Source organism: Podarcis gaigeae (assembly GCF_964106915.1).
Source record: "Podarcis gaigeae genome assembly, chromosome: 9".
Classification (NCBI taxonomy): domain Eukaryota; kingdom Metazoa; phylum Chordata; class Lepidosauria; order Squamata; family Lacertidae; genus Podarcis; species Podarcis gaigeae.
Window position 1 is genome coordinate 76,335,260 of NC_139685.1, and position 27,372 is coordinate 76,362,631.

Below are 27,372 nucleotides of genomic sequence, written 5' to 3' on the forward strand. Positions count from 1 at the left end.
TCCGGAGCCTGCATAAAGTCCTTAAGTGGGTTCCCTACACTGGCTCCCAGTACATTTCTGAGCACAATTCATAGTGTTGGTGTTGACCTTTTAAGCCCTAAACAGCCTCAGAACGATGGGGTGGAGACGTTCCTTCAGGTATACTGGGCCGAGGCCGTTTAAGGCTTTCAAGGTCAGCACCAACACTTTGAATTGTGCTCGGAAACGCACTGGGAGCCGATGTAGGGCTTTCAGGACCGGTGTTATGTGGTCTCGGCGGCTGCTCCCAGTCACCAGTCTAGCTGCCGCATTCTGGATTAATTGCAGTTTCCGGGTCACCTTCAAAGGTAGCCCCACATAGAGCGCATTGCAGTAGTCCAAGCAGGAGATAACCAGAGTATGCACCACTCTGGTGAGACAGTCTGCGGGCAGATAGGGTCTCAGCCTGCGTACCAGATGGAGCTGATAAGCAGCTGCCCTGGACACAGAATTGACCTGCGCCTCCATGGACAGCTGTGAGTCCAAAATGACTCCCAGGCTGCGCACCTGGGCACAGTTCAGGGGCACAGTTACCCCATTCAGGACCAGTGAGTCCCCCATACCTGCCCGCCTCCTGTCCCCCAGAAACAGTATGAGGGACCTGGGCGTGTTCCACCTGGAGAAGAGGAGACTGAGAGGAGATAGGATCTTCATCTATCTCTGGGGCTGTCACATGGAAGAGGGAACAAGCTTGCTTTCCCCTGCCCTGGAGGGCAGGACTCGAACCAGTGGCATCAAGTTACAAGAAAGGAGATTCCGACTGGACGTAAGGAAAGACTTTCTGTCTGAAAGAGCTGTTTGACAGTAGAAGTGGTGGACTCTCCTTCCTTGGAGGTTCAGAGCTGGAGAGGGGAGCACAAGATGTGTTGGAAGAGGCAGGCCAGGCAAGTGAAGGGCTGGGTGTTTCCCCAGCCTCTCCTGCACCACTGTCTCCCAGAACCAGCGGCGGACTGAAAAGGGATGAGCAAAGGGAGCTCCATGCAGGCATAGTCTCTGGCTGCATGAGCACAGCCCCCTAGCGGGCGGTACATAGAGTTAACTATCTGCTGTGTGGCTGGGGAGTGCCCATATCACCTAGCCAGCCAGCCACCAGCTGGCGTCATCTGAAGGCTGCTGGGGGGGTTAAATCCTGTGTCGGCTGTGCATCCCTGTTTCCAACAGCTAATGAATGGGGTTAAATGCTGCTCAGTCTGGCAGGATCATTAGCAAAACAACAACAAACCTATGATTACGTGAAACGTACTCAATAAACACATAAGACGTAATCGGCTGTACTTTTGAATAAATAAGGTATACTATTCATTGTATCAAATTGTAGATTTCAATGGAAGTCTCATAAAGTTCAACGGAAAAAGCAGAAGACCCAGTGGATCAGTTCATTCTATATTCTGTTCATGCATAAGGTCCATACATGTATAAATTGAATAAATATTTATTATACAGTCTGGCAGGATTGCATAGAAACAGGTACAGTGAAGGAGCCTGTCTGGTCTCAATTGGCGGGGAGTTCCAAAGTTTAGGTGCCGCCACACTAAAAGATTGAGTGCTCACAAATGCAGAATGGCACCTGTCACGGAGTATGTCTGTCAGCAGATCACACCCTTCAAAGCTGGAGTTAACCCTTTATTGGCTCTTCACAGACTTGGCTGAGTTCCCTGCCTAATAAAACTGCTGCCACATTTTGCAAAACTAAGCAGGGTCCAGGTTCAAATTGGATGGGGGACTGAGTGTTGCGATACCTACATTGCATCGGGGTTGGACCAGCAGGCGCAATCAGCAACAAGTCTCTTGTGAATGGGGCAGGGGATGCAGTGAAACAAATTCACTTTGAGAAGATGCTCAACTTTAATCATGAAAGAAATTCGAGGCAGGTGGACTCATAGGCGTGCAGACTATCGTGGGGTCTTTCGCCTCTCCATTATTTGGATGATTTCCTGCGGCAGATTGCACGGGCACAGAAAATGTGCGCCTGACATTTGCTCTGCCTGCTATTCCATGCATATCCTTCCCAGCTGAGACAGTGCTGTTGAACCCGATCTGGCTTTCGCTGCTGGCAACGAATCCTGCAAAACCATCAGCCGTCAGTTCTTGCCATCCACTTTATTGCTCCAGGAAGAGCAGCTTTTGCTGTGACTTTTCCTTCTAGGCAGCTCCCAGTCCACCTCCCAAGACTGCTGCTACTCAGCCTGTAGGAGGCTACTCGGTCTAGTTTAGAGAAAAGGCACGCGTACAAGCTGGCAGGATGATAAGAAAGCGGATGGGAAAACGTTTCCCTCCCTCTCGTTCTGCCCGGACACTGAGGTCCAGCGCCGAGGGCCTTCTGGCGGTTCCCTCCTTGCGAGAAGTCAAGTTACAGGGAACCAGTCAGAGGGCCTTCTCGGTGGTGGCGCCCGCCCTGTGGAACGCCCTCCCACCAGATGTCAAAGAGAAAAACAACTACCAGACTTTTAGAAGAAGGCAGCCTGTTTAGGGAAGCTTTTAATGTTTAATAGGTTATTGTATTTTAGTGTTTTGTTGGAAGCCACCTGGAGTGGCTGGGGAAACCCAGCCAGATGGGTGGGGTATAAATAATAAATTATTATTATTATTATTATTATTATTATTATTATTATTATTATTAAATGCCAATGAACATCCCGTGGAGGCAACTGCTGGAGGATTATGGTCAGAAAAAGGAAAGTACTAACTTCCACAGTTAACAAGTGGAACTCCCTCCCACAGGAAGCTGTGACAGCGACCAGCTTGGATGCATTTAAAAGGGGATCAGACAAATGCATGGAGGAGAGGATGGGATGGGATGGATCTAGACACAGGGGGAAACCACTATAAATAAGTCAGAAATTAAATTATAACAAAAGGGGGGGAAATCTCTATGGAAAATCGTGTTTTAAAATTTCCTGCTCTCTGGCACCATCTGGTGTTGCATGTTTATAGCGCGTTCAAATCGCTGTTTCTTCGCTAACGTACCTAAGTCCCTAGATGCGGGAAAGAAATTTGTTTTCAGGCCTCACAATGGCGTGCTTAATTGCAGGGCTCTGTGGTTTATTTATTTGAAGCTAAAGTCAGGCTGAGCAGGCAGTGGCCCCTTCTCCTCCCACTGTTTTGCAGCTCAGAATCACCCTCCCCTAAGTGCTTTTCCATTCGCAGATGGAACCATGCAGGGCAGGGGTCAGCAAACTTTTTCAGCAGGGGGCCACTCCACTGTCCCTCAGACTTTGTGGGGGGCCGGACTATATTTTGGGAACAAAAATGATGCAAGAGCACCACGAGCCCCGGTGGCTGCTTACCTGTGTTTTGCGAGCGGCAGAAGCTGGTGGCGGCGGAACAAGGAGCGGCGCGCGAAAGTGCTCCGGAGAGGGGCTGCTTAAAATGGCGGCCACTCGAGAGCTGCTGCTGCTGGCACCAACAAAGCCCAGCCCCCTTCCTCCTCTAGGCAGGGTGGGGAGAAGCCAGGAGGAGGGAGGGAGAGAGGAGGTGCATCACCGCCATGGGAGGGAGAGGGAAAAAACGTGCGCACTGGCAATCCACGCAGCGATTCCCGGACCTTCCGCGGGCTGGATCCAGCAGGCAATTGGGCCTGATCTGGTCTGTGGGCCTTAGTTTGCCAATCCATGATGTAGGGCTTACTTTTGTCTTGCGAGCGGCAGGGGCTGGTGGCGGCAGGACGAGGAGCGGCGTGCGAAAGTGCTCCAGAGAGGAGCTGCTTAAAATGGTGGTCGCTCGAGCGCTGCTGCTGGTGGTGTAAACAAATCCCATGCATGGATGTGAGAGCTGTTGATGGCTGTTGGTATTATGGCTACGCTCTGCCCTTCACCGTCACAGGTTTCTGAATCCCAGTTCCTGGAAACCACAGGAGGGAAGATGGCTCCTGTGTTCGAATCCTGCTTGCGAGATTCACAATGAGGCATCTGGTTGGCCGTTATGAGAGCAGGACGCTGGAGGGGCCATTGGCATAAAGCAGCTTTTGCTATTTCTCTGTCTCCAGGTTCTCTCTCTCCTTCCCATCGCATCCTTCCTTCCCTTCTTCCCTCGTTCATCCCCGTCCTCCCGGCAGGATCAGGCCCACCTGGGCAGCTCCTGCTTGGCAGCTCAGCATCCTGCCCACGTGTTTTAATTAACGGCAAGCCAAGCCGGTCAGGACGCCTTGGCAGGCTGCTTCCTGGGAGATGGATGAGCGTTCCAGATAATATGATTCTGCTTATTTTTAGGCTCAACCAAAGCGTAGAAGTAGGTCATTCACAAATTAGAAAACAGCAAAGCTTACCTTTTAGGTAGAGAGGGGGCACCAGGTAATTCTCACCCCGGGGGCTTTGCCTTGGCCTCCCTTTTGCCTCTTCCACCCAAAAGAGGGACGAGCCTGAGACGTTTTTCATATCGGAAATCCAAATGACACCTTCACCCTAGGTCAGGGTTGCCATATTTTGAAGAGCAAAAAAGAGAACACATTTGCCAGCGCCTGGGGTGGGAGAGAAGGGGTGTGGGAGCAGGCACACGCTACAATGTCCCTTCAAAATGTACAAAAACTTGGCAATGGTCATTATTGGCACATAATGATGATGATGATGATGATGATGGCATTACCTGCTAAGGGCAGTACCTGTGGCAGGAGACACTTCGTGCTCCTTCCAGGCTGGCTATTTATTTATTTATACATACATACATACATACATACATACCCTGCCCATCTGGCTGGATTTCCCCAGCCACTCTAATCGGCTCCCAACAGAATATTAAAAACACAATAAAACATCAAACAAAAACTTCCCTAAACAGGGCTGCCTTCAGATGTCTTCTAAAAGTTAGATAGTTGTTTATTTCCTTGACATCGGATGGGAGGGTGTTCCACAGGGCGGTGCCACTACCAAGAAGTCCCTCTGTCTGGTTCCCTGCAACCTCACATCTCACAGGGAGGGAACTGCCAGAAGGCCCTCAGAGCTGGACTTCAGTTTCCGGGCTGAATGATGGGGGTGGAGACATTCCACCCCAATCAATCAATCAATCAATCAATCAATCAATAATTTTCACTCACCTTGCTAAATCCTAAATATAAATCATCCTCCTGCTAATTCCCATGAAACACAATTCACACTCTCCAGTGCTTCTTAGTTTGGCTATGCTTCTGTTTTCATCAACGCAGAATCCACCTGCCAAAGGATGCCATTTTTGAGGAATCTAAAGAACACCTGAGTTGTGGGAAAGGGTGGGTCAGACGCAATTTGACGCTCATCTGCTCCTATGGAGTTGTTCATCTCTTTCCCCCTTCCCATTTCTTCGTTGCAGGAGTTCCACTGACCCCGTGGGCCATGAGGTTATCTGGGCACTGGGAGCAGGTTGTCGAGACATCATCTCCTTACAGGTGGCGCCGCTGCACCCTTGGTAAGAATGCCGGAGCATGCAATTACCCTCGCTCCTTTGCTGGTATTTTCCTCTCTTTCCTCTGAATTTTTTTTTTAAAAAGAACTTTTATTTTGCTTTAAATAGGTACATATAAATATAGATATATATTTCCTCAATGCACACACACACACACACACACACAAACATGGAAATAGCAACACCAGCAGGGCAATTTTCATGGACAAAATTGTGTGTGCAGGGAGGGTTCCAGCACTGCGGCAGCAGACAGACTCTCTCACACACACACTCCGTGGCTGATGTGAAACTTTTCAAAAACACCTCTCGGATTATAACAAAAGGGGGGGAAATCTCTATGGAAAATCGTGTTTTAAGATTTCCTGCTCTCTGGCACCATCTGGTGTTGCATGTTCATAGCTGTCAGTGGCTCAGGAGCAGAGGCACAGGAGAAGGAGGAAATGGAGAGCGAGGGGGAGGAATCCGAGGGGAGCATAGGCGGTGACAGTGATCAGAGGGATTCCATGAGCCTCTCCAGCGAATCGGAAGATTCACAGAAGGGAGCGCCGATGGCCAGGGCAAGGGGGGTGCCAAGGGGGAAACCCCAGAAGGAAGGGGCCAGCAGGGACTCCCAGAGCAGCAGTTGGAAATCAGGACCAGCTTCCCCACCAGAGCGCAGTGGGGGGGAGGAGTCCCAGGCATCGGGACCAGTGTTCTCACCACCAGCGAGAGGAGATGAGTCAGGATTGACCACGCCTCCATCGGAGAGCGGGGAAACGGTCAAGAGGAAAGTTACCGGCTGGGCGCGCGCACCAAGTTCAAATGTACAGGCGAGCGGCACAGCCGGTAGCCCGGATAGGGAGCCAGGTCCTAAAGCCCGCCGGAAGGAGGGGCAAGACTCAGGGGGGTCAGCGTCAGAAGAGTCCAGAAAGGAGGAAACCCCAGGGGGCAGAAGGACCCAGAGGAGGAAAGAACAACGGAAGAGGTGGAGTAAGGCTAGAGTCTTAAACTGGTGTCTAGGAGGCGGAGACTCAGATGGAGCTTCGCCGGTCTAGGTTCTAAGACGTAGAGTTGCACGCTGCGGTTTGGAAATGGAAACTAATCTTCAATAAAGACTTTTATACGTTATTACTGACTAGCGTTGGTCCTCTGTGAGCTGGGACCTGGAGGCAACTCTGACAGTAAGCTCCATCTCACAAAAAAAAATAAAACCTCGCAACGTGAGTGGACGCAGCGAGGGGCGAAGATTGGTGCTTCGCGAGCTCACGAAGGCAGGACAAGATGACTACCGAAGAACAAATAGCAACCCTGCGAAACGCAGTGACACAACTTAACGCGGAGATACTAGCAGCCAGGAAGAGGGAAGACGAAGCAGCTGCTGTCTGCCAGGATCTGTGAACCAGGTTGGAAGTGTTGACTAAACAGGGGCTACCGGGACCCAGACCAGAGGGGATTGGGCTGGGAAAGAGAGGAGGGAGCCTTGTGTCTCATTTCGATGGGAATCTGCAGCAGTATCCTAACTTCAGAGCAGACGTGGTTTTCGCCCTAGAGTTGCTGGAGAAGGACTTTAGAGATGAGCAGGAGAAAGTAGGCTTCATACTAACGCATCTCCACGGAGACGCTAAAGCGTGGCTGCGGAATCTGTACCGGGATAAAGACCCAGCCCTCAAAAATGCGAAAGCCTTCCTTAAGGCGATGGATGCATGCTTTTTATCAGAGATTGATGTAGATATCGCCAGGAAAGAGATACATGGATTGAAGCAAGGCAGAGCCACTGTAAGGCAATATCACTCCCGCTTTTTTGCTTTGGTCAACGCGCTGGGATGGGGAAAAGAGTCAGCTGCCGTCAGGGACCTGTTCTGGGAGGGGTTGAACGGGGCTGTGAAAGACGAAATTGCGAGGGGGGAGCGACCCCAAACCACTAAAGACGTGATCCAGAGAGCGCTGACGATTGGGGTGAGGCTGGAGGAACGTTCCTGGAGCAAGGACGAAGGGCGTTGGGGACGCACGCCAGCAAGAGCACCTCCTTTCTTTCCCAGGGCGACAGCGCACGCTCAATCCACGCCCCCATTGGGAGGGGGAGAGGAGCCGATGGAGTTAGGTGGTGCCAAGGCTCAGTCAGCAGCCAGAGCCCTAACGCCGGGAGCAGTCAAACCGAAGCCTCCTAGAGGGAACAGGAAGTGTTATATCTGCGACAGTGCTCAGCACATGGCGAAAGAGTGTCCCCAGAGGATTCACAAGCACACTGCAGCCTCAGCGACAGTTACAGAAATAGTTCAGCAGAGTGCACCACAGCAGGGAAACGACGAAGTCTGGCTGGAAGTGGAGCCACTGGGGCCCAGCCAGACAAGTCAGTGAAGCAGTCCCCAGGGATCTTACAGCCCACAGACCCCCTCCCACCCAAACCAGTGGTGCAACTCACGGCATCGCTTCAGCTGTCCACTGGACTCACCATGGAAGTCCCTATTACCATTGACTCTGGCAGCAATGCAGACTTTATAGGGGTGGATTTTCTCAAGCAACATAACGTAGCGCTCCTACCGGCCACGATGCCCCTGAACTTCGTCACGGTAGACGGCAGAGAGCTACTGGGAGGACAAGTGCTGCAGCAAACACCGCCAATGGTGATGCGAATTGGAAATCACCGCGAAGTCATCAGCTTCAACGTCACCCACCTGTCGGACACGCCCATAGTGTTGGGCATGAGTTGGCTGGACAGGCACAGCCCGGCATTAGCATGGTACCAGCGTCAACTGACCTTCGGCTCCTCCTACTGCGCTGAACACTGCATCCTCGCTAACCAAGAAGATGAGGGCCACGAGGATGGACCACAGCTGCACTTAGGCATGTTGCAGGTGGTACCCAACAAGTACAAAGAGTTTTTGGAGGTCTTCTGCGAGAAGGAAGCGGACAAGCTGCCTCCCCACAGGCCATACGACTGCAAGATTGACCTCCTGCCGGGGGCGACGCTGCCGACGGGGAAACTGTATTCCATGTCTGAGGAGGAAATGCAGGAACTCAGGGAGTTCATAGATCACAACTTGAAGTGGGGATTCATCCGAGAATCCAAAGCAGTGGGGGGCAGTCCCGTGTTTTTTGTGAAGAAGCGGGACACGCCCCAAAAGAGGGTGGTAGTTGATTTCAGAATTTTAAATTCGAAAACCAAGCCCACAGCCTTCCCCATGCCCAAGATCGATGACCTGCTGGCGACGGTGAGGAAGGGTCGCATCTTTACCAAGTTGGATCTACGCGGAGCGTACAATCTCATACGCGTGCGGGAGGGCGACAAGTGGAAGACGGCCATGTTTACGCCGCTAGGCACCTATGAATATAGAGTTATGCCTTTTGGATTACAAAGTGGTTCCCACTGTTTTCAAGCCTTCATGCACCACGTCTTAGCGGGTCTCCTCTACAAGAAGTGCGTCTGCTTCCTGGACGACATCCTGATCTTCTCGGCGTCGCAGGAGGCCCATGAGAGAGATGTCAAGGAAGTCCTGCAGAGGCTGAGAGAGCACAGGCTTTATGCCAAGCTGGAGAAGTGCCAGTTCGACGTGACGGAGGTGGATTTCCTGGGCTACAAGCTGTTCGACAAGGGACTCGCCATGGACAGCGCCAAGGTCCGCTCGGTGCTGGACTGGAAAAGCCCACGCAATCGGAAGGAGGTCCAGAAGTTTGTCGGCTTTGCCAACTTTTATCGCAAGTTTATCAAGGGTTTCGCTATGCAGACGGCGGCCATCACTGACACCCTCAGCTCCAAGAAGAAGAAGTTCATCTGGACGGAGCAGGAGGAGCAGTCCTTTCAGAAGCTCAAACGTCTCTTCACGTCCGAAGAACAACTACTACATGTGAACCCCAGCAAACCCATGAGGGTTGAGACGGACGCCTCAGACAGAGCCGTGGGGGCGGTCCTGTTGCAGCGAGACCACCAAGGGGACTGGAGGCCGTGCGCTTTCTACTCCAGGAAACTCAGCAAGTCGGAGCAGAACTACACCATCTGGGACAGAGAGTTGCTGGCCATTCATGCAGCATTCAAGGCGTGGTGGCACTTCCTCATCGGAGCCAAACACACAGTGCAGGTCCGCACGGACCATAAGAACTTGGAGTACTGGCGCACGGCGAGGTTCCTAAACCAGAGACACATCCGCTGGGCGGAGTTCTTTGCAGATTTCGACTTCAGGATAGAATACATCCCGGGAGACAACAACATCATGGCGGATGCGCTATCCAGGAAGCCGCAGTATCTCGAGGAAGAGGCACCGGCGGCAGCCAAACACATTTTCGCACCGAAAGCGTGGGCATGCGCCTCAGCTACGGTGGACCTGGACACAGTACGTCGCGCGCTGCAGACGGACTCCTTCGCACGAGCCAAGATGGAGGAGGTGCGCAGCAGCACAGCGAAGGACGACGAGTTCCAGATACGCGACGGACTGCTCATCCGCAAAGGGGCCCTCTACGTGCCGGGAGACGACCTCCGCGCGAGAGTACTGCAACAGTTACACAACGCGCCCAGCGCTGGGCACTTCGGCAAAGAGAAGACGGTGGAATTAGTAGCCAGAGACTTTTGGTGGCCCAAGATGCGGGGAGAAGTCGCGGATTACGTCAATAGGTGCGACACCTGCCAAAGGGCCAAGCCAGTACACAGGCCGCCGGCGGGACTGTTGGAACCGCTACAGACACCGCTCGAACCGTGGGAGAGGGTGGCCCTGGACTTTGTCACTGATCTGCCCAGCTCGAGGGGCAAAACAGCAGTACTCGTGGTAGTGGACTTGTTCACCAAGATGGCCCACTTCATTCCTTGCGCGAAGGTGGCCACAGCGGAGCAGACCGCCAAGCTGTTCATAGACCACGTGTTCAAGGTGCACGGCCTACCACGGTCTATCCTGTCCGACCGGGGGCACCAGTTCATCTCCAGCTTCTGGCAGAAGCTGATGGGCATCCTGAACATCAAGGTCAGCCTAGTGTCGGCAAGACACCCGCAGACCAACGGACAAGCGGAGAGGGTCAACGCCATCATGCAGCAGTACCTGAGATGCTACGCGAACCAGCAGCCCTCGACCTGGGTGGACTACCTACCGCTAGCCGAGTTTGCCTACAACAACACGAAACACGTGTCCACGGGGGTGACACCGTTTTTCGCCAACAATGGGCGGCATCCCAGAACCTTCCCGGGTTTAGAGAAAGTGAGGGAGGGGGAGCCGCAGGGAGCAGAGGCCTTGGCAGCAGAGTTACAGGAGGTCCACGAGCAACTCCGAAGGCAGTTAGAGCTAGCCAAACACGCGTACAAAATGCAAGCGGACAGACACAGGAGAGTTGGGGAGGACATCCGGGTGGGGGACTGGGTCTGGTTAGCAGCCCAGGCAGTGCCGGCCAGATCGTTAGCTAAGAAGAAGCTCGGGCACAAGCAGCTAGGCCCTTACCAAGTCGAGGCACAGATCAACCCAGTGGCCTTCCGGTTGACACTCCCGGAGGGATCCAGAATGCACCCGGTCTTTTATAGATCGGTGCTCACACCCTACAAAGCACCTCACAGGTTCCAGGCGCCAGGGACAGCTCCTAGCCCACTCAGAGACGCACCCACGAAGGGGGGCTCGCCGAGGGCGGAGCCGCTCAACGAGGTCACGGAGATTTTGGACTCGAGATGGGGGGAAGAGGGGGTTGAATATCTCCTCGCCAGGGAAGGTACCCCGGCCAGCGCCAACAGCTGGGTACCGTACTATGCCGTGGAGGAGCACTACCTCAAAGTCGAGTTCCACGCACTGTTCCCACACAGGCCCATGCCGGCAGATTATTTCGACGAATATCTTTTCACACCCACACTCTCAGCCAGCACGTTTCAGGGGTTCTCTTCAGCTGAGGACACGACGCTAGAGACTAGCTCTCCAGAGGGATCGCTCTCGGGGTTTGGCACAGGGGGCTCCTATTGGTGGGAGGATCAACCTGAGGTGGGGTGGTGCAGAGAACTGCCGAGAGGGCCGTGGCACGCAGCATCACCCCAGGCGACAGGGGAAGAGGGGGTCATGGGCGAGTTGGGGGAAGATCCCGGGTTCGAACACACCGCCCAGGAGATGGAAGCGGAGGAGATCGCCGTCGACGAGACCATGGAGGACTTCCCGGACTTATCAGGCTGGCTGCACGCCACGGGGGACGAACTGTATCCTGCACTCACCCCCACAACACTGGAGCACCCAGAACCCGCACCTGAAGAGGGGGAGGGGGAAGGGGGGGCTTCGAGGGGGGGATGGATGTCAGGGGCTCAGGAGCAGAGGCACAGGAGAGGGAGGAAATGGAGAGTGAGGGGGAGGAATCCGAGGGGAGCGTAGGCGGTGACAGTGATCAGAGGGATTCCATGAGCCTCTCCAGCGAATCGGAAGATTCACAGAAGGGAGCGCCGATGGCCAGGGCAAGGGGGGTGCCAAGGGGGAAACCCCAGAAGGAAGGGGCCAGCGGGGACTCCCAGAGCAGCAGTTGGAAATCAGGACCAGCTTCCCCACCAGAGCGCAGTGGGGGGGAGGAGTCCCAGGCATCGGGACCAGTGTTCTCACCACCAGAGAGAGGAGATGAGTCAGGATTGACCACGCCTCCATCGGAGAGCGGGGAAACGGTCAAGAGGAAAGTTACCGGCTGGGCGCGCGCGCCAAGTTCAAATGTACAGGCGAGCGGCACAGCAGGTAGCCCGGATAGGGAGCCAGGTCCTAAAGCCCGCCGGAAGGAGGGGCAAGACTCAGGGGGGTCAGCGTCAGAAGAGTCCAGAAAGGAGGAAACCCCCGGGGGGGCAGAAGGACCCAGAGGAGGAAAGAACAACGGAAGAGGTGGAGTAAGGCTAGAGTCTTAAACTGGTGTCTAGGAGGCGGAGACTCAGATGGAGCTTCGCCGGTCTAGGTTCTAAGACGTAGAGTTGCACGCTGCGGTTTGGAAATGGAAACTAATCTTCAATAAAGAATTTTATACGTTATTACTGACTAGCGTTGGTCCTCTGTGAGCTGGGACCTGGAGGCAACTCTGACAGTAGCGCATTCAAATCACTGTTACTTCACTAACATAGCTGAGTCCCTAGATGCGGGAAAGAAATTTGTTTTCAGGTCTTGCAATGGCGTGCTTAGTTGCAGAGCTCTGTGGTTTATTTATTTTAAGCTAAAGTCAGGCTGAGCAGGCAGTGGCCCCTTCTCCTCCCACCGTTTTGCAGTTCAGAATTGCCCTCCCCTAAGAGCTTTTCCATTTGCAGACAGAAACATGTAGGCCAGGGGTCAGCAAACTTTTTCAGCAAGGGGCCGCTCCACTGTCCCTCAGACCTTGAGGGGACCGGACTATATTTTGGGAACAAAAATGATGCAAGACCTCCAGGAGCCCCTGGTGGCTTCCGTACTTGTATCTTGCGAACGGTAGGGGCTGGTGGTGACAGGACAATGAGCTGCGTGCAAAAGGGCTCTGGAGAGGGGCTGCTTAAAAGATATTTATTGAAGTTTCAAAAGTTATACAAAAAAAAACAGTAATAAAAACAAAACACAAACACAAAAAATAACAAATATAAAAAACAAAATACAAAACTAAAAACTATTTAAAAACAAGTAAAGTTTCATACCCTTATTTTCTTATAACTTACTTCCCCGGCCTCCTCATACCTGCCCTTTTTGTATTCCAATTTCTAATTATTAATTCAACAAATCCTCTCCCTTAATTTTCATTTAATTTTCAACCTTTCTTTTCTTTTTACTTAATCATTACAGCTGAAAACCACTTAATTTCTAAACCAACATCATTCTAACATTCATTAATTTTGCAATATTTTCCAAGATAGTCCTTAAATTTCTTCCAATCTTCTTCCGCCGTCTCTCTTCCCTGGTCTCGGATTCTGCCAGTCATTTCTGCCAGTCCCATATAGTCTATCACCTTCATCTGCCCCTGGAGAGGGGCTGCTTAAAATGGCGGCTTAAAATGGCGGCCGCTCAAGCGCTGCTGCTGCTGCTGGCACCAACAAGGCCCAGCCCCCTTCTTCCTCTAAGTAACAAAACCAACCAACCCCTGTGTTGCAAAGAGTACGTCAGCAATGTTTAGGCAACACGATGACTATATACATAAGTAATAGACAATCTTTATAGAATTCCTTCAAACCATAAGAAGTACAAAATGAAATCTTTAGTCTCAAAGTCTCTGAAAACCTTAAATGAAGTGAGGGACCAGACTTTGTACCATGAAAGACAAGCTGTGAAGCTTTGTGTATTCAGCAAATATGATGTCCAACACTGAACAGTGATTCCGGATATTGACTACTGTTTCGTAGAATTCTTCATCAGCTTGGTGGGAGCATATAGAATTGCTTCATAAGCCCATCTTATTTCGAATGAATGTATGTAAATGAATACAGTGGTGCCTCGCAAGACGAAAATAATCCGTTCCGCGAGTCTCTTCGTCTTGCGGTTTTTTCGTCTTGCGAAGCAACCCTATTAGCGGCTTACCGCTATTAGCGGCTTAGCGGCTATTAAAGGCTTAGAGGCTTAGTGGCTAAAAGGCTATTAGCGGCTTAGCGGCTTAGAAAGGGGGGGGAGCGAAAAAAGCGAAGCAAGCCCATAGGGAAATTCGTCTTGCGAAGCGCATCGAAAAACGGAAAACCCTTTTGTCTAGCGGGCTTTTCGTCTTGCGAGGCATTCGTCTTGCGGGGCACCACTGTATATCAAATGCTGTGGAACAGTGCTCATGTAATAATGTGGTCACTGCTGTAAGTGACAGCATTTGATATATTCATCACTGTTCAGTGTTGGACATCATATTTCCTGAATACACAAAACTTCACAGCTTGCCCTTCCTCCTCTAGGCAGGGCAGGGAGAAGCCAGGAGGAGGAGGGAGGGAGGGGGAGGAGGCGCCAGCGCCTCTACCGTATGAGGGAGAGGGAAAGAACGTGCGCACTGGTGATCCACGCGGTGATTCCCGGACTATCAGCGGGCTGGATCCAGAAGGCAATTGGGCCTGATCCGGCCTGTGGGCTTTAGTTTGCTAATGCATGATGTAGGGCCATAATGGAGACCACAGGCCTTCTAGAAATAAGTGAAATACAGTCCTACCTCATGTTACATTTGCTTCTGGTTGAACGTTTTCAGGGTGCGTCCTGCGGCGACCCGGAAGTACCGGAAAGGGCTACTTCCGGGATTCGCTACTCGCTCATGCGCAGACGAGCAAAATAATGTCACGCGCATGTGCAGAAGCAGCAAATCACAACAGGCGCAGATGCAGAGACGCGGGTTGCATTTTGCTCATGTTGCGAACAGGCTTCCGGAACAGATCCCGTTCGCAACCAGAGGTACCACTGTAGATATATTTCACCGCAAGGGTGAGAATTAACTTGGTACCTCTGCTGTCAGAGGCATGATTACCAGGAGCTGGGAACCACAGCGCAGGAGCAAAAAAAAAAATGGAAGTAAAACTTTGCTTTGTCCCTGCACATCGCCGCTAGAAGTAGCACTGTCTTCCAGAAGTACATATGGGTCGGAGTTGGAGACCGCAGCCACTGCCATGGCAGTAGACAAAAGTGCAAGGGAGGGAGGGAGCCCAGAGGGGGCAGGGCATGAGTGAGAGGGGGTGTGGTCTCTTTCGAGGTTGTGTCCCAATTTCCCTCCCTCGGGTGCAGGAGGGTCTGTGCCACCTCCCCTCTGGGAAACCCAAAGTTTGGTGCTTTATCGGAGCAGAAAGCAATCAGGTGTTCTGTGGACTGCCACATCACCTTTTAAACACCCGTCGAAGACGCTCCTTTCCCAACAAGCCTTTTAAGTGGAGATCTGTATCCATATGGGACTTGAAATTGTCCTTACATACGAAATGTATTTTTAATATGCAAGCTGTCCTTAATTGCTTGCGCGGACGGAATGGTTTTCACGCATGGCGTTGTTGTTGTTTTTATTGCTGATGTCTCCACTGCGAAATTGCTCCGAGATCTTTAATGGGAAGTGGTTCCTGGATGGGGTTTAGGACGAACAAAGCTGCCCTGGTGTCGTTGTTGCGTTTTAGTTGCGATTCCTGGCTTTGCAGGGGGCTGGACTAGATGGCCCTGGGGTCCCTTACAGCTCCGCGCTTCCACGAGGGTAAAGAACGGAGAGGCAGCAATGGAATGATATGTGACAAAAAGAGAAGCGAGTCTCAAGACCGGTGCCAGTTTGGGATTTATTTTTTATTGCTATGCAAAGGGGGCAAAATCCAGCACAATCCGAGATATGAATTTGCATGCATTGCCTTTAGTTCTCTCCCTCCGAAGTGCGATAAAACAAGTTTCTAAAAATGCCTTCTCTCTTTGCTTGTTACTCAGGGGGGCTGGGAAACAACTGGAGCTAAATTACATCTATTTTCACTGCACAGAACTCCCATAAGCCAAGGCAGATGACACATTCTTCTCCTAATTTGTGCCTGTTAATGACATTATGCAAATTGGAATGCTTTGATCAGCTTCTCGTCTGCATTTTTCTCTTCTTCTCCTTCTTCTTTTTTTTTCCTCCCAAAAAATAAAAAATTCCCTTCCAGCCAGCAACCAACCCGCTTCAGTAACCGCTGCCTGCAGATGATTGGGCGGTGTTGGCCACATTTGAGGGCGCTGGGCGTCGGCGGAGCAGGTTGCGGAGTGCAAGGATTGGCTTCCTTAGGTAAATCTAGCCTCAGGCTCTCCGTCTGTGAAATGGGCTTCTAGGGGGCAGAAAGCCAGGGGCAGAACAGAGGAACGCTTTGCATTCTAAGAATGTGATGGCGGTGGCGATGCCAAGAGGGTGTGTTTGCTTTCTTTCAGGCATGACCACCGGAATAAGAAGCCAAAATGATAAAAGATATAAGGAGGACTGGAGATTATATATTTTATTATATGAAAAATTACTATAAGTGGGCAATTAGCATACCTGGATGGTCATATTTTCAGCTGTGTAAGTTAGAACGAGAGTTAACAGGAGAAGCAGAGAAAGACTGGGGAAATTAAGAGAACGCGAGAGGAAGTGGAAGATAAAAGGAACCATGGATTGAGACCAAGGGAAGTCTGTCGATGACTGGGTTTTGTTCTTAAAATGTATCAGAATATATTTTTTAAAACCCATTAAAAGATGTGTTTGCATGAGGACTTTAACAATAACCAGGGCAGTTCATCTTTACATCTTTAGGCACCAGGTGAAAACGTTCTTTTTAAACCAGGCCTTTGGCTGATAAATATTCTAGGTAAAGGTAAAGGACCCCTGACAGTTAAGTCCAGTTGTGAACGACCCTGGGGTTGCGGCACTCATCTCGCTTTACTGGCCGAGGGAGCCGACGTTTGTCCACAGACAGTTTTTCCGGGTCATGTGGCCAGCATAACTAAGCCACTTCTGGCAAAACCAGAGCAGCGCACGGAAACGCCATTTACCTTCCAAGTCTCTTGGGCTTGCCGATCAGAAGGTCGGAAGTTTGAATGCCCGCGACAGGGTGAGCTCCTGTTGCTCTGTCCCAGCTCCTGCCAACCTAGCAGTTCTAAAGCATATCAGTGCAAGTGGATAAATAGGTACCACTGCAGCGGTTTCTGTGCACTCTGGTTTCCATCACGGTGTTCTGTTGCACCAGAAGCGGTTTGTCATGCTGGCCACATGACCCGGAAAGCTGTCTGTGGACAAACGCTGGCTCCCTCGGCCTGAAAGCGAGATGAGCGCCACAACCCCAGAGTCACCTTTGACTGGACTTAACCATCCAGGGTCCTTTACCTTTATATCTGTCTGTCTGTCTGTCTATATATCCATCTATCTATCTTCTATATCTATCCATCTATCTATCATCTATCTATATCCATAAAGGTAAAGGTAAAGGGGCCCCGACCATTAGGTCCAGTCGTGACCGACTCTGGGGTTGCGGCACTCATCTCGCTTTACTGGCCGAGGCAGCTGGCATACAGCTTCTAGGTCATGTGGCCAGCATTACTAAACCGCTTCTGGCGAACCAGAGCAGTGCACGGAAACGCCATTTCACTTCCCGCCGGAGCGGTACCTATTTATCTATTTGCACTTTGATGTGCTTTCGAACTGCTAGCTTGGCAGGAGCAGGGACCGAGCAACGGGAGCTGACTCTGTTGCGGGGATTCAAACCACCGCCTTTCTGATTGGCAAGTCCTAGGCTCTGTGGTTTAACCCACAGCGCCACCCGCGTCCCCATCTATATTTATATCTATTTCTCTATCTGTCTATATCAGCTATCTATCTATCTATCTATCTATCTATCTATCTATCATCTATCTCTATATCTATCTGTCTCACTATCTATCTGTCTGTCTGTCTGTGTGTCTGTTCATCTATCTATCTATCATCTATCTATCTATCTTTCTATCTATCTATCTATCTATCTATCATCTATCTATCTATATCTATCTATCTATCTAATATATAGAATATGATGGCTGTGCAAATCCTGGCTGATCCCCAAACGCCTGTCTTTCTCCTCAGCCCGGAACTGCATGCGGCTGCAAGTGTTGGAGCTGGACCACGTGACGGAGGTGAACCAGGAAGTGGCGGCTGAGGTGTGTCGGGAAGGCCTGAAGGGGCTGGAGATGCTGGTCTTGACATCCACCCCGGTCACACCCAAAGCCTTGCTGCATTTCAACAGTGAGTGGGAACCCCCCTCCCCCAAAAAAGCAAAGCCACGGGGCAGGTGGGCTGCAGGAGGGTTTCTGCCATGTTCCTGGTCCTAGGATGGCACCTAGGGGAGACAGCCAACGAAAGATGGGATGGGACCTCTGGAAGGTTCTGGTCCAGTTGGCCATGGTGGGAAGAGGATGCTGGACCAAATGGGCCTGATCCTGCAAGACCTTCATACGTTGGGGCTCGGTGATAAGATCCCTGGAAACCCAACTGGCTGGTCATTGTTGGGGCAGCAAAGATTCTCCTGTGTTTTTTTGGGTGGCTGGAAGAGATTCAGAAGAACCATCTCTACCATGAGGATATATCAGTTTTGTAGTGGCTTAACTGTCATGGCTTCTTCCAAACTTTTTTTTCCCAGGGTGGGCATGGTGCCAGAAAACAGGGAATTATGTTCACATGTGGTGGTGGTATTAATATGTACAAATTTTTTGGCAAAGGGCATTTAAGGAGACAACAGAAATCACTGGGTTAAAGCTGACTGAAAGTACAAAGGTAGCATTATTTTGAATTTCCAATGGAGTGGAATGTTTGCAGGCTATGAAGGATTCACTTGCAAATTTATTGACAGCTGCACAAATTATTGTAGCTAGGAAGCGGAAGGGACAGGCAGAATATAAAATGGAAGAATGGTATAAAGAGGTGTAAAGGTACTGTAAATGGACCCCTGGCCATTAGGTCCAGTTGTGGCCGACTCTGGGGTTGCGGCGCTCATCTCGCTTTACTGGCGGAGGGAGCCGGCGTACAGCTTCCGGGTCATGTGGCAGCATGACTAAACCGCTTCTGGAGAACCAGAGCAGTGCACGGAAACGCTGTTTACCTTCCCGCCGGAGTGGTACCTATTTATCTACTTGCACTTTGATGTGCTTTCGAACTGCTAGGCTGGCAGAAGCAGGGACCGAGCAACAGGAGCTCACCCCATTGCGGGGATTCGAACCACAGACCTTCTGATCAGCAAGCCCTAGGCTCTGTGGTTTAACCCACAGCGCCACCCATGTCCATTATAAAGAGGTGTGAAATACAGCTATTAATGATACATTAACACGTGCCATTAAGGTAAACAGGGAATATGCAGGAGAATTGATTCTGCAGAGATATGGATGGTGTTTGTAGAATTCGTGCTGTTAAAATGGAAAGGGGTCAAACCATCGCGAGAGGTGTTGAAATTTTGGGAGGTTGGATAGTTGCAATGGGATGGTCTCGGTGGTGGGGTGCACATTTTTATTCTTATTTATGTACGATTATTACTTTTTCCAAAAAAAAAATAAAAAGAGAAATAAAGGCACTTTCATTTTTTAAAAGGAGGGGGAATTTATGGGTGCGCTGCAGAGGGTCCTGATCTGGATTGGGGCCCATGCATCTCCTTTGCACTTTTTAGAAGTTATCCACACAGTTCCTTAACTCAGATGGCTTTAAGAGAGGATGAGATCAAGTGGCGATGAGCCATGATAGCTATGATCTGACTCCATTTTTGGAAGCCTCTCAGTACCAGTAGCTGGTTTTGTGGGGAAGTCTCCCACCATGGGAAATTGAGGCATCTAATCATAGCCTGCATTTTTATCAAAGCTTATATATTTTTGATCAGGGCCTGTATCTTAAAATGAGCTTAAAGATTTTCAAATGTTTATGCCAGGCAGAAGACCAGCTGCCTAAGAACCTTGGCAATGTTTATCCTCCTGGACAAGGGGGCCCCCTGATTTATAGCAGAAAACAATTCTCAAGGTCGTAAAAAGGGAATTACAGGCTGAGAGCAAGGACACTGACCTTGCATGTTGCAAAGTACAATTAAGCTGTAAGAGTGGTTAAATTAAGAGTTGGTAAATAGTAAAATAAAACCATGTGGCTCCCATTAAACCTGAGCCATATTTTCCTAAGGTTAAAAGGTCAAGAGCAATGGAAAAGCAACTGGCTTGGCTGGAGAAGATAGGTTTCTTCCTATCTTATTTTGAGGCTGGAAACTGTTCCTTCCTTTTTTACTTTGAGAAGGTTTATTCTTTTAAAAGGTTATTTATGTTATGTATGAAATATATTGGCTTAAATGTAATTGTGCAAAGGATTTAAGAAATGATAGATTCTTATTTCATATAGTTGTAAGAGTTGTAACTATCCTGAAATTAAGTCAGCCATCAGCCCAGCCCCCCTGCCAAGCAGGAAACATCATTAGAGCACACATATGGTTATCAGGCCTTTGTTTAAAGACCTCCAAAAGAAGGAGATCTTTCAATGATGATGTGAACTCAAGATCCTTGACATCTGTTTAAGATAAAAATTTAAGATTAACCATCTGTTTTGGAAGGCAATAGGGCAAGGAGGGCAAGAGGTGAGTTGGTAATTAAGGTTCCTTGTTGAGACAAGTGTAAGATATATTACTACTTATTTGTCATTTATAGATAGAAGAATATATAGCTTTTTGTTTCCCATAAAAGGACAGAAGGAAATGGGTGTATCTTTTGTGATTGGTTCTAGCAAACAGCCAATAGGAATTTCAACCAGGCTGATTGGACAGAGGCAGCCACAGGAGGAGCAAGGGGGCTGGATTAAGGAAATATAAGTGCTGGCCAGAATGGCAGGAGGCCAGGCCAGAGCTTGGTAACCTTATACCACTGTGCCTCTCATTTATTTGTCTGACAAATAAATTACTATTTTAATTTCTCTATTGCTGCGTTGAATATTTCATTCCAGCTAAGCGTTAACCACAAGCAGGGTGCTACAAAATGTCAGGCAGGGCCAGCGGCGTTGAGCTCAGGTGCGGCTTGTGGGCTTCCCAAATGGGGCACCCGCTGGCCACCGGGAGAGGAGGGCGCTGGACTAGGTGGGCCATTAGCAGTGTGGCTTTTCCAGAAAAAGAGGTGCCAGAAGTCACCAGGAACACCTCCCTTGTTCTCTTATATAGGGGCAATGGCGCCCACCTGAGAGGGGCCGGAACGGAGTTCCAGTGAGTTCCAGCTGGGGGAGAAAAGCCCTGGCCATTAGCCTGACTTTTTTTTATTTTATCACAGGGGTTGCCAACATGGCACCCATGGGTGCCAGTGTGCCAGCCAGTATGACCAGTATGGCACCCACAAAGTATCTCAGTATTTTGTTGGAAGCTGCCCAAAGTGGCTGGGGAAGCCCAGCCAGAAGGGCAGGGTATAAATAATAAATTATTGTTCTTATTCTTCTTATTATTATTATCAGTAGAATCCCCTCAAAAATCCAGAGTGTATGGTACTATTTGCTCTTCTTCCTTATTTTGGGTTATGGCACACACACCTTGGCAGCCATTTTGGGTTATGCCACACACCCTGTGGCAGCCATTTTGTATTATGCCACACACCCCATGGCAACCATTTATATTATGCCACACACCCAATGGCAGCCATTTGTATTATGCCGCACACCCCGTGGCAACCATTTTGTGTTATGCTACACACTCCATGGCAACCATTTTGTATTATGCCTCACACACACCTTGGCAGCCATTTTGTATTATGCCACAAACCTCACGGCAGCCATTTTGTGTTATGTCACACACCTGATGGCAGCCATTTTTTTATTTGTACCCATAGCACTAACTCAAAATTAAAAAATGGTCCTATTGACCCCCCCAAACACACCCTCCAAAAAGGCCTTGCAAGCCCAGATCTTATGTCTATTTTGGCTGTATCCCACCTGGATATGTGGGAAAGAAGAAAAATCTACTTTCCTCACACACCTTTTCTCCCATCAAGAGGTACAAAGCTTCAGAGAAGCTCAGGTTTTCTTTTCAGTTGGGACTTGGCTGTGAAGGAACAAGTGCCAAGTAGAGTATTTATAGAGAATTTCACTGTTAAAAATAGCAGAGGCTGACTTCCCGCCAGAGCTGCTTCGTTACAGATATCCAGGAAGTTTGCTAGGCGACACGCCCTACTGTTTTTTACACAAATAATCAATTAGCATCGCTGCCCAACAATTAATGACCTTTTAGTTGTTTGACCTGCTTGTGTTAATTAGGTAAATTAAAATGCAGTGAGAATGTTACCAATCCTCAATAAGCCTAATCTTTTTGTTTTATTTCATGGGGGAATTTAAAAGCATTGTCAGAAGGAATGTCCACCTATAACATGACTTTCCTTCTCTTTTCCCTAGGAAAGAGCCAAAGCACATGCAAAATTTAGCAAGCATCCCCTTAACTCTGAGCCCCACTGATTAAATCTACTAATTCGGGGATCTATTAATTGATCTACTTTGTGGATTTATCTGCTAATTGAAAGCTCGCAGCCCGATTTATTAAATTAAAAGAAGAGGAGGCACAGTTAGAGATATGAACGGCTCAAGCAAACTTCACCTCTCGCACAGCCGTATCAGCTGCTGCTAGCAATTTTCCAAAATAGTGATTACTAGCTCATATCACAGATGATTATTAGCATTTAATTTAGCAGAATTCTGGCAGCTGCTACCCACAATTAATGCCATAAGCGATGCCTTAAATGGATTTACGCAGAGGGCTTTCCCTCTAGTTTTTTCAGAGGTGGGGGGGAAGAACCACCAAGGATGCTCCTTTAAATAATAAGGGTGCTGGAGTTGTAGCAAATACATCGGTCTTCTTTGGGTTGTTGTTTTTTGTACAGTCTTGAGGACTAGAACCCTGACCTTTCGTGATCATACAAAGTGGAGATCGTCAGGGTTCAAGGTGAAATAGCAGCTTCTCTCCTGCAGGGGTCGCCAGTGTGACACAATAACACCCTTAAGGTCAGGGGTCCCCAAACTAAGGCCTGCGGGACTCGTTTATCCGGCCCGCAGCGCCCCCCGCCGCCCCTCTTACCAGCACTGCGCAGCTGCCCACTTCCAGGTCAGAGGAGCACCGGCAATAGCTTGTGCACATGCGCAAGCATTATTTGTGCATGTGCAAGCATTATTTGGGCATGCACAAGCGTTATTTCCGGTGCACATCCAGGTCAGAGGAGGCCTGTGCACATGCGCACAGGCTATTTCCAGTGCTCCTCCGACCCAGAAGTGCACCGGAAATAGCGTGCGCACATGCATATGAGCATGCGCTCCCCCACCCTCTCGCCTGCAGCGTGATCAGCGCCTGAGGCGCGGTAAGTTTGCTGACCCCTGTTTAAGGTCTCCCCCTGGTAGCCATGAAGTCCCCCGACTTCCCCCACCCCCCTTGGTCATGAAGCAGAAACAGGGGTTGCCTTTTTCTTCACCTCTCGTGTGTGTGTTTTTCCCCCAAGAGAAGAGGAAACCTCCCAACCCAGATTTCATGCTGAAGACATTTCTCTTTCCTTAAAGGTGTATGCCGGAACCTGAAGTCCATCGTGGTGCAGGTTGGGATCTCGGACTACTTTAAGGAACCAAACAGTTCTGAGGCCAGGAAGATGTTTGAGGAAATGGTGACCAAACTCCAGGTAATGAGATTCCCACTTGGTCTAATCCTTATTGCCTTTTTAGCAATGGGCTTGCTTGGAGAAAGAAGTGGCAAGAGCTCATCCTCAGAGATCCCAGGTTCAGTCTTTTTATGCAGTGCTTTTTTTCTGGGAGGGACGCAGAGGTACGCATACCCCTAAACATTTTATGAATCTTTGTACTTTTGTCCATTTACTGTATTTATTTTGCCCGATTTGAACTATAAAATGGTGATTTTCTGTAGTCAAAATGAGAGTACCCCTAAACATTTTTTTAGAAAATTATATATTAAATATTATATTATATTATATTATATTATATTATATTATATTATATTATATTATATTATATTATATTATATTAATATGTATAATTTTTATTAAATTTTCTGTTTTACAGTTTAAAATACAGTGGACCCTCCGGATAAGAATTAAATTCATCCCGGGGGTCCGTACTTAACCTCAGAAGTCCGTAACTGGAGGCGCCACTTCTGTACATGCACGCGGCACAATAGAGCACTTCTGCGCATCCATGCGCGGCAAAACCTGGAAGTGTACACTTCCAGGTTTGCCGCGATCACAACCCAAAAGTTATGTATCCAGAGCGGTACATAACTCGAGGGTCCACTGAATTCTTTTAAACATCCTTAAAATATCAACGACTTCCTTTTTTCTCTTTCCATGGTTCATTATGCATATCTTAAATCCCTGCATATTTTACACAAACTAAACCATTCAGTATTCCATTATTACATCCATCAAAATTATTTACACTGCTGAATTTATCTTTATGCTGCCGATGTTTTCAGCTGTACACAATTCCCCCCCTCCCATATATTCATTAAACATTTTACAATCTTCTCTAAACGTATGTTCTTCTTGTTATCTTATTCTGTATGTTAAGTCTGCAAGCTGTGCATATTCCATCATCTTAAGCTGCCATTGTTCTTTGGTTGAGACCTCACTCATTTTCCACTTGGGGGGTAACAAAACACGGGCTGCAGTAGTGGCATACATAAATAACCCTTTTTGACACCTGGGAATTTCCGTCTGGATTATCTGCAACAGAAAGGACTCTGGTTTTTGTGGGGAAGTACTTTTAAGCCTTTTTTTCCCCAGTCTTCAGCTGACAAAACCTGGAGCGCCACTGCCAGTCAGTGCAGGCAATGCTAAATAAATGACAAGCAGAGCCACCCCATGACTGGCTGTAGGTAAGATGGCAGGCAAGTGAGGACTGACTTAGGCAGGCAGAGATTAGAGGGCCAGTCTCATTCACCCAAATCAGGGGTGGGGAACCTCTGGCCTGCAGGTCAGATTTGGTCCATAAGGCCATTTTTTTTTTAACACTGGCCAGTCACTCCAATATTTAACTTACATGCATAATTCATCATGTGAAAGGCTAGGCTGGATGAATCCCAAACCAGAATTAAGATTGCTGGAAGAAATATCAACAACCTCAGATATGCAGATGACACAACCTTGATGGCAGAAAGTGAGGAGGAATTAAAGAACCTTTTAATGAGGGTGAAAGAGGAGAGCGCAAAATATGGTCTGAAGCTCAGCATCAAAAAAACTAAGATCGTGGCCACTGGTCCCATCACCTCCTGGCAATTAGGGGAAGAAATGGAGGCAGTGGGAGATTTTTCTTTCTTGGGCTCCATGATCACTGCAGATGGTGACAGCAGTCACGAAATTAAAAGACGCCTGCTTCTTGGGAGAAAAGCAATGACAAACCTAGACAGCATCTTAAAAAGCAGAGACATCACCTTGCCGACAAAGGTCCGTATAGTTAAAGCCATGGTTTTTCCAGTAGTGATGTATGGAAGTGAGAGCTGGACCATAAAGAAGGCTGATCGCTGAAGAATGGATGCTTTTGAATTATGGTTCTGGAGGAGACTCTTGAGAGTCCCATGGACTGCAAGAAGATCCAACCTCTCAATTCTGAAGGAAATCAGCCCTGAGTGCTCACTGGAAGGACAGATCCTGAAGCTGAGGCTCCAATACTTTGGCCACCTCCTGAGAAGAGAAGACTCCCTGGAATAGACCCTGGTGTTGGGAAAGATGGAGGGCACAAGGAGAAGGGGACAACAGAGGACAAGATGGTGAGACAGTGTTCTGGAAGCTACCAGCATGAGTTTGACCAAACTGTGAGAGGCAGTGGAAGACAGGAGTGCCTGGCGGCCTCTGGTCCAGGGGGTCATGAAGAGTCAGACACGACTAAACGACTAAGCAACAACAACAAGTCACTCCATTATAATGTACTTACCTGAGATCTGCAGCTGAAGGGCGGTATACAAATTTAATAAATCATAATAATAGCAGGTTATGTCAGTGGGTGCACAGGAGGGCAGAGATTGATTCTACCTAAAATGTGAGTGCCAGTTCATCTGTTTGCAAAGGGGCTTTCAAACAGCCCCCATTCTGTGTTTTGAAGTCCCGGTAGTCGGGGCGTCAAAGCGCCATGTCACCTGCCACTGCTATGGCACAGGGTGATTGACAGGTGGGCAACCCCCCTCACCTGTCAAATTTGCCTCCCCCCCAAGTTGAGGACATAAGGATCTGACCCACCCGGCCAGAAAACATTCCCTCTCTTTGGCCCAAACATTTAAAAATTATTGGAATTCCACGGCATTTGTATGGAAAAGAACTGTCTTGTTGGAGATGTAATAAGGATAATATTTCTTTAAAACACCTGTTTTTACAATGACCTATACTTATTACGTTTTGGGAGAAAGTAGTGGATTATATAAATATGACTGTATGGGAAAATATTCTTTTGAGCTACATATATACGACATGGAATTTGACAACTGAGGAACGTAAATGGATTCTTCCTACCCTTACTGTGGCCAAAAGACTTACATTGCTGCATTGGAAAGATAAATTGACATCTCCATTTAATCAATGGATTGAAAACACGATTATGAGTAGATTGCTTATAGAAGTAGAGTTTGCGGGGGGGGGGGGATATAATGAAATTTGGAACCCGTTTAGGTTAAAAAATAAATATATACCGTATTTTTCCGTGTATAAGATGCCCCCTATTTTGGGGGACTCCAAATTAAGAAAACACCCCTCAGCGCTTCCCGTGTATAAGACGAGTCCCAATTTCAAACCTAATTTTTTGGTTTAAAAAATATGGTTATACACGGAAAAATACGGTATGTATAATGCCACTATCTATATATTAGGTAAGTATGTATGGAATTGCAATTGTTATTTCTTATAGGGTTATAGTTTATCCTTTCACGTTCTCCCTTTTTATTTTTTATTCTTTGTTGTTTATTTTAAGTGTTGTTAAAAAGAATTAAGAAGAAGAAGAAGCTCTGCCCCAATTGGAGCAGCCTGTTTCCTCCCGCACACCACTTCCCCTGAAATTTATTGCCGTCTCTCTCTTCTCTATCTCTTCCAGGCCCTGAAGAAGAGGCCGGGCTTTTCAAAGATTTTACACATTAAGGTGGAAGCTGGCTGTTAACCTTTGCAAGGGGAGAGACCAATGCGCACCCCAGATTAACACCTCCTGCCCGTCTGTTAGTAAAGACATCCTGGCGCCAACACCAGCAGCCTGCCTGCCAGCCTCAGTTCTCCCAGCCGAGCGCACGCATCTTTGAGCAGGCCTTCCGGACTGGGCGCGACGAGCTCCTTTTCCGTGCGGTGAAGGGTCAGCTGTATTGCTGAGATGATGGTGCTATGAAAACACACACAACAAAACGCCCGGCATAGGAATTTCTCCAGACTGCCAGCGGGAACACCCCTTTTCCTTCTCCTCCTCCTCCTTTCATCTCACGGAGGCAGCTGTGCAAGGGAAGCTTGGTCCTTCTTTGCAGATCCTTCCTTTGCCGTTGAGACTCTCTTTCTTTTCGCCCTTCAACAACTTCTCGGCCAAGGGTGACAAATCAACGGGGCTCACTGGACTCCTTCGATTCGCCCTCCTCCTTTGTGGAAATGACTGGTCGTTCCTTCCGTATGAAACTCCATCGCCTTGGAGCCTCATTTCATCTCTTTCCTTTCGGGC

At 48.9% G+C, this 27,372-nt stretch overlaps 1 protein-coding gene across 3 annotated transcripts in view; it reads left to right on the forward strand.

The window, feature by feature from the left end:
• The window catches only part of FBXO41 (F-box protein 41), a 120,975-nt gene extending 94,037 nt beyond the window's left edge, over positions 1-26,938 (forward strand). For all 3 annotated transcript variants that reach the window (XM_083756481.1, XM_083756479.1, XM_083756480.1), the window contains exons 9-13: positions 5,299-5,394; positions 15,875-15,993; positions 17,797-17,955; positions 23,245-23,360; positions 26,770-26,938. In XM_083756481.1, coding sequence (XP_083612607.1) covers positions 5,299-5,394; positions 15,875-15,993; positions 17,797-17,955; positions 23,245-23,360; positions 26,770-26,832 — 553 coding nt within the window. In that variant the 3' untranslated portion in view covers positions 26,833-26,938. The remainder of the gene's footprint in view (positions 1-5,298; positions 5,395-15,874; positions 15,994-17,796; positions 17,956-23,244; positions 23,361-26,769) is intronic.
• The last annotated feature ends 434 nt before the right edge of the window (positions 26,939-27,372 follow it).